At 41.5% G+C, this 10,594-nt stretch overlaps 2 protein-coding genes across 2 annotated transcripts in view; both read right to left on the bottom strand.

Moving 5' to 3' along the window:
* The window catches only part of ccdc88b (coiled-coil domain containing 88B), a 38,023-nt gene extending 37,430 nt beyond the window's left edge, over positions 1-593 (bottom strand). The window contains exon 1 of the mRNA XM_079268182.1: positions 402-593. Coding sequence (XP_079124308.1) covers positions 402-461 — 60 coding nt within the window. The 5' untranslated portion in view covers positions 462-593. The remainder of the gene's footprint in view (positions 1-401) is intronic.
* A 2,013-nt stretch (positions 594-2,606) lies between these two features.
* Positions 2,607-6,347, bottom strand: rom1b (retinal outer segment membrane protein 1b; the record flags this gene model as incomplete). Its single annotated transcript, XM_079268376.1, has 5 exons — positions 2,607-2,858; positions 3,497-3,743; positions 4,245-4,432; positions 4,906-5,148; positions 6,198-6,347. The coding sequence occupies 5 exons, from the start codon at positions 6,345-6,347 to the stop codon at positions 2,607-2,609; spliced, it is 1,080 nt and encodes a 359-aa protein (XP_079124502.1).
* Between the last annotated feature and the right edge of the window lie 4,247 nt (positions 6,348-10,594).

The raw sequence follows: 10,594 nt of genomic DNA, 5'->3' as shown, positions 1-10,594 counted from the left end.
AGTGACTGTATCCTCTTAGTACACAAAACAGCCTCAGGACACGGAAGTATCGAGGCTTTAGAGGCAGAAAAAAAACGGCTGGTCAACAAGAGGCAAGGGAAGCTGCCAAAAGGAGAAGTAGGGTGCTTGTTTTGCTGCAACAGCCAGAAAGCAATATGCTATTTGTTGTTGTATATTCAACTCTTACTTTTATAGTTATTTGGTTGAATAGAACTGGAAAGCTGCTCTGAAAGATAAAATGTCGTAAATATTTGTGACTGGAAATAACTGCAGCAGCGCTCATTGTCCATGGCGGATTTATACACAGTTTCCACACAATCGGCCTGTTTTATTTTCCTCTCTGCCTCTAGAAATGAAGACCTTGTTCTCTAACTAGAAGTGATTAACGATAAATGACGTACCCATTGCGCCAACGCACTTTCCATGAATTCTTCTATTATCTCCATAATGTCAGAGTCCATCGTGTTACGAGGGCTGTGTAACACCACAGAAGAAAGCTAATTAAAAATATTATCAACACTTTGTATGTCGTAATGAATCAAATACAGAGAAGCCATCGTTCGTCAAGTGAAGTAGCTTGACATGTCTGCGGCCCTTCCCCTCCCTTCAGCTCGCTGTCTCTTCCTCTCTGACTGCGTGACAGTTAGTTTCATTGCAAAACCACACCGGAATTTTCAAGAGGCACATGTTGCGTTTTTTTTCGTTTTTTTTGTTGAGCCGACATCTTCACACGCCCTCCACACATTGGCTAACCGACACAGATACATTTAAATGAACTATATGACGAACAACATACAAAACAAATTATAAAGACGCGCGTTGGGTTTTGTGAGACAGATAATCTGGATTTGAACGCTGGAGATTTGGGCCTCGTTTTTTCTGTTTTGCGCTTTAAACAATATGACAGCAGACCCAATCCAGTATACTGGACACATTTTGAATGAATGTCATCTGTATGTACAACCGGCTAAATGCAAATGTTTGCATCTGTATTATTTCTGGTCAACAACTTGATGTTCTCCGGTGAAAATGACGAAGGTTTAGACTGGAGTTATTACCTTGAAGTTGCATTATTGTTCCATTTCCACACAATAGCCAGATTCAGGCACTGTGCAACAGCGAACTCCGGTGGTTTCACATGAAAGTGCCTCGTTGCCCATTTTAAAAGTGATGCATTACATCATTATTTCTATAACAAAATCACTAGAGGGAAGTGTAACGAAGCAGCGCGTCTTTAATTTAGGTGCTGCACTTCCTGTGCAGTGAACATTATTTTAAGAAATGATCATTTTGTAGAGAGTCCTTCTAGCTGTGATGTGGATCTGTGGATTTTGTCAGATAAACTTCATTCTTTCTCAATATCTAACTATCTGATTTATCTTTGATGGTATGTGCGTAACAGTGGACTCCTTTGTATGTACACAAGTTCACTTAATTCCTCGGAATCTTACATTTGTAGAAGTGACGAAAATGTTGTAATATTGTGTTTGTTGTCTTTTTTTAATGCACATTCGATTCGATTTGTAAAGGCTATTCACTTTGTAATATTAATTACACAAAGAAACTACCATACGTAACCTTTTACTTCCCATTGTGCTACTGTAATATAAATAATTTGAATTTGTTGACAGTTTAGAAGAGCATGACTAAGACTAAAACCACATTTTCTAATTAAAAAGCATGTCTTTCTGCAACCACTGAAAGCATGTTTATCTGCTAAAATAAAACATTCACTGACCTTATTCTGTGATAGTTTTATTGAAGAAGAATGAGCACATGGTGGATAGCTAGGACATATCTCAATGCTATATTCTTTGCAAATAAAAAGCATTCGAAAAATGTTTTGCTTTACAAAATAACTTCCAACATCTTGTATCAGTGTGCTTTGTCTGTCCCTGAATGACGGCGTGTGTGCTGATACTGCTTGTGCAGCAGTTCTGGGATTAACCACATCAGGATTATCAGATTGTCTCTGAGCTGCCAGAATAGACAAGATGACAGCTTCATATAGGGCACCACACTCACGCACACACATACACACACTTAATCCAACTCTCCTGACTGAACTCAGATAACCCATACTCGGGGAAATGTGCTCCTCTATTATATTACTTATTGTACAAATGGAAGCCAACACTACAAAGCAGTCAAAACCTTCTACCTTTAGTATATAATTCATGTGCCATTTTAACAGGTTCTTAAGCATTTCATTGCAGTTTAATAACTCTACAGCCATGAGATGAATAATACAGTGCTCATGGGATGAATTTCAGCATCATGTGATGGCTTTTCCAGTTTTGAGCCAAATGTGAAAACGTGTTAAATATGTGTCATTGTGTGTGTGAATGCTACACCCCTTTAAACTGAATGCACTCTCTTCTAGTTACAACAAAAAGTACTACACATCTCCTCGCCAGGTTCTCTGATGGTTACACATGAGGTCCTTCACAGAGGAGGTGTTTTGGTTGGCCTGATAATATTCCCTGTTTATTGCTTTGTTTTGGACATGTGCGAGGGAGTTGCGGTGAAGGTGTTTTACCCGCCACCTGCCAATTCACACAACCAAGAAACTATCCCTTCCCCCTCAGCTCAACATTTGTTCCCCTCTAACTGGCAGGAGCAGGGGGCGCATCCTTCTCCTCTTTCTCGACGTCTGCAGCCTCAGAGGACCCCTCGGTGGCGGCGGGGTCAACCTGCCCAAACTTTAGGATGGTGAGGGCATTGGTTTTGAGGTCCTCAATGGTTTCCTTCACACCCTTCTCCAGGAGATAACCCTCGCTGTCGCCCTCTGGGTCCTCCAGAGCCATGGCTGTTTCCACAGCCGTCTGCAGGTACCGCAGGCTCAGAAGCACTGACAGCTGGACAGAAAGAAGCAATGAAAATTATATAAAAACTGCATCTCATTTGGTAATTGTCACCGAATGAGAAGGTCAAATGGTCATCCTCTTCCCCCTTTTGTTCGGTCTTTTGGCTATACAGTATATATTGCTTGAAAATCAATTAACCAAATCAATTAACCACAACTCAGCTTGAGGCCTCATTAACTCTTGGCATGGCAGCCATCTGTTGCCATCATGGACCACTAGAAAAAACACCATGCTGAGCCTCTGCATTTAAAAGAATGGATTGTTTGTTTAGCTGTAGGCGGTGTCTGATGATGCACTGTTATACATGTGCATGAGTGTCCTGCTCCAGCTGGAGGTCTTGTTTGAGAGTGTGCTGTCAATGCTGGTATTTGGCAAAGGAGTGAAAGTACATGTTTGAATAAAACACAGGAATCAATGTGTGTCAGTGAGGTTTTCTGTCAGGTGCTTTCCATGGCAGTCAGTGCGTCAGGGGACAATTATTATTAAAACATTTTTGTATGTGTGTGTGTGTGTGTGTCTGTAATTCTGTCACACACTGCGACAGATAAATGAACGCTCTGTGACTACCACAAATGACAGAATAACTGTGTGTGTTTATGTTCATGCCATCATGCCATCATGCAGCCCACCTGGATGAAGATGACTGACACCACACCAGGACCAGTTGCGTTCATCAGCTCCATGTAGTAGTCGGTCAGCGCCTGCCTGCAGCCGCGGCTGTACAGGTTGAGTTCCTCTGATTGGTAATCGTAGCTGAAGTGGGCGTTGTTATCTGTCAGGTGGTACCGCAGGCAGGGGCGAGGGGAGGTGGGGTTACAGCAGCTGAAAGGAACGCCATCCAACAGGTAACGGCCGTCCACGTTACTCCGGATTCGACTGGAGACAGAGGAGGGAGTGACATTGAGAAGATAGATAATGGAAACAGATTGGAAGAGTAAGAGGAGAGGGAACTTTAAGGCCTTTTAGCTCAATACACACTTAGCATTAGTGAGAAATGAGCAGGTCCTCTCTTCAAGTGTCATCACGTCATAACCTTTCTGCTCACTCATTCCTTTTCACTCATTTCATCTTTGACCAACCTTTCTTTACTTGCTTCATGACCAACCTTTCCATCCATTTCTGTCATTCTCTTCCAAAGTAAAGGCCAGATCTATTTTTATTACACTCTTCCTTTACTTTAAAATCATTCTCTTTCTCCATCCATCCCCTCTATATTATTCTGTGACCTTTTTGGATGTGAAGTCTACTTATCTGTCATTCATCTATGGTTTCCCTTCTCTTTCCTGCAAACCCCTCATCAGTCCAATTTATTTTCTTCCATCCTGCCACCGCCCTGCATCTCATAACTTGCTGTTCCCTGTATTGTGATTCACTCACTCCTTGACGTCCTTGGAGGTGAAGTCCAAGTATCTGTTGCTGACCCACTGAACTTCAAACCAATCCTTGAAGTTGTTGTTTCCACAACAGTGAAACTCCATCTGCAGACGATCAATGGTTTCTTTCTGAAAACAGCGGCCTGGCACGTCTGTGTCCTTGTAGAACCGAATGCCATTCCTCAGGCCGACCTGACAGTGGAGAGAGAGGAGAAAAAAAAGATAGAAGTGTGTGCTTTATCAGATGTTTTCAACAATGGTTTTACTGTACTGTATGTCAAAGATGAAGCTGCTTTCTGTTTATATCTGTTGAAAACAGACATTAAACAAGGGTGAGAGCTTTAATTCTTCACCATATTTTATAAATTATATTTATTATATAAATTAAAAATGACCAGACAATGGTGAATGTTTTCTGTTACACTGATAAATGCACACTGTTTGGTTCTGTTCTGTTTTTTTTTTATCTTCGTCTGAGATACTTTCATTTTCATATTTTATTTTAGACAGTTTGCTGTCTCTCTCATTCACTGCAGCTCAGGGGGGGAGCAGGTTTCATTTTGTGTTTTGCTTGAGGAGCAGAAAACACCATCTTGTTATGGGACAGACATCTAGTGACACCTCCTCTACCTCTTGAACTGTCACAATCATCATAGTGACCCCACCTTCAGGGACTCCTCCAGGCTTCCCTGCAGGGCGTAGCTGAGCACAACTACAGCAATGAGAAGAAAACAGAGCACTGCAGATACAGCAAACCAAGCCAGCAGGGGAACCTTCCAACGGGGGAAGCGAGTCGGGTCCATGGAGTCCTGACACACACGACTGGCTACCCAGTTGGTGCAGATGGAGGCCAGGCCCACCATCATCAGGATGTTGGGCACCACGTGGATCGCTGTGTTGTCCATCACCTCAAGAAAGCAAAAGCACAGTCAAAGACAATTCTAACCACAAGAGCAGCAGCCTACTGCAGGTCACTTTGTCATTTCCTCTAAACACTTTAGCAGGTAATAATCCTGCATTCAATTAGCCTTATCTATTCAGCCAAGAGCTTCAATTAGCTGCTGATATGCTTGATGCAAAGGCTATGGCAATATGATGACAAATTTAATTAATTGCCCTTGTTACAGCAAAAGCCAATTATAGAGTGTATTATTGGCTGAGTTTTCAATAGCCTGTCAGCCATATAGTGCCTTGGCCCCATTGTTGTTTTAAGATTATTAAAAATCTCATTCTGTAACAATAATCATTCTGTAATATCTATCCAGCCAGATGTCAGTCCAGGACAATAACATCAGCCTCTGGCTGTGGAATAATCAGGTTTGTCAATGATCTGTGGTAAAGTGCAAAACGAACTGTCTAAATTATATATTTGTCTTTGCTACACAACCAAGAGAATATGGAATCTCTTGTTGGAGATCAACAACTATCTGAAGGCGTGTGTTCATGGCCTGCAGCTTTCCTGTGCAGCCCACTGGATATCACTGCACGCAACCTATCCGAACAATCAGTGATCAATCCAGCACAATGACAGACAGCTGGTGGAGGCCATGACCGTCACCTGCCGGTCACGCTACCTAAATTCAATACGCATTAAACGCCAATGACTTTGGAAACAAATGTTGATTATTTTTAGAGCGTTTGAATACACAATGTCCTCACGACTTAACATGCATGACTGTGCCTGAGTGTCACTGTGTGCATGTTTACACTGGTATTGTGTGTGCTGCGTGTTTGTATTTGTGGATTAAACTGAAGAGCTAAATTTAAATAAAAGTCACTGATAAGCGGCAGCACAGCAGACTCAGTAAACAACCACAGTGAAAAGGCAAAAGTCTGAGCATATAAACCTATGTTTGTGTAACTTTAAATTAATTCAATCCAGTGCTTTTCAAGCTTGGTTTTTTTAGTTGACATTGCAATCATCTGTGTGCATATGAGTGTATTTCCCTCTCTCTACCTCGGCCCTACGGAGCAACTCTGTCTTAAGGTAAACCCCCAGACAAAAGATGATGCCCCCCCACAACACTGCCATCCAGGACAGCAGCCACAGGCCCTGGGCCAGATGCACCCGCCGCTGCCGGGTGAACTTTATCTTCAGCAGCACCATGGCTCACTACCATGCACCGATCAACGTAAAGACAGACGAGAAGAGGAGAAAGAGAGGAAGAGTTCAGCCAATTCTGGTCAAAAATTGAGTGTCAATCCAGAGGAGACCAGCTGCATGTAAAGAGGACACAAGAGGGTGTTGCAGAAACTCAGGGGTCACTGCAGGCCTTGCACTTGTTGTTTGGTGAGTTATTAGCAGGTTGAGCTCATCTAAGTTGTTCCAGGTGGAGGGGATAAGCAGGTAGATCCCTCAGATGGTAAAGGACACAGTAGACCTCAGAGGATAATCCAAAAGCTTTCACTTGGATGCTGAAATTGTCCCAAAAAGATATTTTATAATCCAAATCAGTGAAGCAATACCATGGAAAATGTCAGATAATCGTTAAATCATGAATAAGAGGTATTCCTTTTTCCAGAGATGATTTCCCCTAAAGTTGATTGGTCACACTGCCGTTGCCCCCCCTTCAAGGTGATTCCTTCCTCTTGATGTGATGTTGTCTTTTGATGGTGCCCCTCTGGGTCTGGGTCTGGGTCTGTGCATGTGCGGTGACCCCCTAAACCACTGTTCCCATGGTTGGAGGACACAGAGACTGGCCAAAGTCGAGAGTTTGGAGCCGTAATCCCCCCCAACAGAGTCCCTGGGATCCTATTAAAGTCCAGAGGCCAATGGGAAAGCAGGCCAGTGTGTGATCAGCAAACTTGGTCTGATAGACCCATAGTATGGGAGGGACTACTGGACTACGATGACAGGTGGACTTACCTGAAGCCCATCAGCACAGGCTGGACACTATGGACGCCTCGGAGACAGAGTTGATATGACGCAGCTAGCTGAGGCTAAATGGGAGCAACATCATTCGATTGTTGGAGTGTGGGAAATAAGTAAAGATAAAGTCAATCTAATTTAGTAGCAATAAATGTTTTTATTGTGTAATAAGGCAAAGATACTCAGTAATATAAGAGAGGAAGACTTGAAACATGCCCAAAAGGTTCCAGATTTGACTTAAAATACGAACAAAAGAAGTAATCAGAAGTCAATCTATCAAAAGTAAAAAGTACTTATTCTGCAGAAAAATGGTCTCCGACTGATATATAATTATTTATGACATTATTAGATTGTGAATACTAGCAGTTCGAGGTGGGGCTAAACTTTATTATACACAGTTTGGTAGTTTAGTTCAGTGGTTCCCAGCCTGGGGATCAGGTTCCTCTGAAGGTACACAAGATAATTCTGAGGGGTCACGATATAGTTAATGAGAGAAGAAAGAAGAAAACAAAAGTTCTGTTTGTTTTTTTCTGTTTAATTTTGCCTCATTCTGCCTCGAACAGTTATTTAGATAAAACCGTGTAAGAAGTTTTGGTGGAGCTGCTAACAAGTCATCGACAATGAGTCCTTTTGGAATTGCATTGGTGATGTCTGTGACTTGTTTTCTGTACTTATGTTGCGTTGTTTATATCCCACAAAACAATTATGTTTCCTTTAACGAACTCCTTCACCCAACGAGCAGACCTCAACCCAAATCCATTCAAAACAAATGAGCCTGTTCCAAATTTATAAAACTGAAAACCTACTTGGAGTATTTAAGATGTGGCATTACAATAACACAACACCCAACTGTATACGACTGTGTGAACTCATGACAAAAAGAGAAAGCCCACAATATCCACTGATGGTGAACCAATTTATCGACTGAAATGAAGTGACTTTTGTCCCCAAAATGATCTCAAGGATTTTATGGAGGATGATAACAGAGACAGAGAGTACTTTGGAGAGGAGACTTGTGCTAGTATGGGATTATGTATACAGTGTAATATGAAGGGAGGTTGATGGTGCTGGATCAATAGGATTAAACTGTTGTTATAAATATTTATGACAGCTTGAGTCAGAGCTGTAGTCATGTTGAAGCCAGTCTTGTGTCCCCAGCTCTCCCAACAAACCAAACACAAAACTCAATCAAAGCCTCACCGCATATCAATGTATTATCCATTGGTTTTCCTTTTCCCACTTTTCTATGAATAACATCTCCAGTGATGTCTTTAAATTGTGAGGTTGATGGCGACTCGCTCACATTGGCATAACGAGTAAACTTGCTAGCGGCAGAGATGTCGATGTTGGTCAGTCGGTCAGTCCATCCAACATGTTGGCTCGAGAAAAAGACATTTTAACATCCATTATCTACAACCACTTATCCTGTTCAGATGGCATTGGGCGGAGGCGGGGTGCACCCTGGACAGGTCGGCAAACTTTCGCAGGGCTGACACAAAGATACAGACAAACATTCACAGGCCATTTAGAGTCTTCAATTAACCAAAGCTGCATGTCTTTGGACTGTGGGAGGAACCCGGAGAGAACCCACGCTGACAACATACTCCACACAGAAGACCCGTCTTGCCTGGGAATCGAACCCTAGGCTATCCACCACATCACCAAGCATGTAACATGTGCAGTATAGCTAATGCCAAGGGTCTAAGAGGAGCCAAGCTGTCTCTATGTTATATAAAGAGGGATTACTCCAAATGATGTGCATAATTAACAAGAAGAGAGAGAACCAGAAATGATGAATAATGAGCTGTAATCTGAGATGTTGCATTAATTTAAGACGAGTATCTTTATTGGAAGAACAACTGTCATGACACAGTTACATTTTGAATGGACTAGCAGTATTCATAATTGCATAATTAAGAGGGTAAAGTGTACACTCATGAGAGATGGGGGCTGTACAGATTAGAATAACATGAATATGTTGCTGCTGCACTCTGTCCAATCTACATCGTCACACTACTTTTTATCTTTTTGTTCTTCTCACTACAGCAGCTTTAAACATCGACCAATATCATTTTAGAACGGAAGGGCCACCAAGGTTCATTTTATGTACACATACGAAGAGTGAATGAATATTTACACAAGTCTCTGCATGTGCAGCCTGGTTAAATAAATATGAATCAGTAAAAAATAGAATAATTGTAATTAATGGTACAACAGGCTGTTGTTGAAAGAAGACTATTTATGTCATCTGCTGAAAACAGAATAAAGCAGATGCGTTTCTCCAAGAGAGTGGGTCTCTCTCAGCAGGAGATGCTTGTGCTGGATTTATTATCATTCTCTGTCATTTGTTTTGTTATATCAATTGATAGCAACGCTATCTCACATTAATTCAAATGTTTATAAAACCAATGACTTTTAAAAACCTGGTCTTTCATTGTACCAATAGGTCAGCTGTAGCTGTTGAGCCCACTTCTGAAATGAAGAGCGGATTCCATCTAAAAATATTCAGCATTTATCTTAAAATAAATCATTTTAACAGGCAATTCTTCACATCATCTCACTGTTTATAATCATAGATAACACTGCATGAGTTATTTTTGTCATTGTGTCTCTTCACACTGGCTCCTGTGAAAGCACGGAGGCCATTTTGATACTCAGCAGTAACACTGAAGACGTTGTATGTATGAAGTGTTATGTGATTGACATGTTCTCTGTTAAATTGGCGAGAAATTACAAGTCAGCAGATTAAGGGAAGACAGTAAATTTCATCAAATTAGAGTTAACACTTAAATGGAAATATATTTATATGACATACTTGGAAATAGCTCCCTATAACTGTATTCATCTTTTTTATTACATATATTTATATATATATTTTGGTATTTAATTGGTTTATTACTATTTTGTTAACTTAGAGTGAAAGTACAGATCTTTTTTGTGTGTGGAAATATTGTACTTCCAATTTTGGCAATTCTTATTTTTAAATATTAAAGAATTTCCTTCCTTTTGCTCTGTGGACTGTGGTTTATAAAATCCTTAACAGTACACCTAAAAGTCTAAATATTACATACAACCCCCCAAAAAACTGATTGTCTGGTATTTTGGAGATATATATACAATACATCTGGCTTATATGAATAAAAACACAATTCAATGCAATAAGACGAGAATAACCATTCATTCTGCCATGTTGTTGGATGGCATTTTCAATCTGCCACTTGGCCTGTTTGTTCCCCTCCTCCCGCCCACTCCTGCACACCCTGCTGCCCCGTCCCTCCACTCGCCTCCTTATAGGGCTGCAGCTGCTGCAGGAAATCATTCAGGATCTGTTGGGCGGACATGGAGGTTGTTTCCACAACATCCTGCTCCAAAACCGTTACCTTTACCCTGCGATTCCCACCCCAGCTGTCACCGCCCACATGGGCCTGCTGGAGGTTTGGACGGGTGTCAGCGTGGTTGGTGCTCGGGGGAGGCTGCTGTTGGCT

Source organism: Melanostigma gelatinosum (genome assembly GCF_949748355.1).
Source record: "Melanostigma gelatinosum genome assembly, chromosome: 5".
Taxonomy (NCBI): domain Eukaryota; kingdom Metazoa; phylum Chordata; class Actinopteri; order Perciformes; family Zoarcidae; genus Melanostigma; species Melanostigma gelatinosum.
The sequence above is the reverse complement of the archived record's forward strand: the minus strand, read 5'-3'. Positions and strand labels throughout refer to the sequence as shown.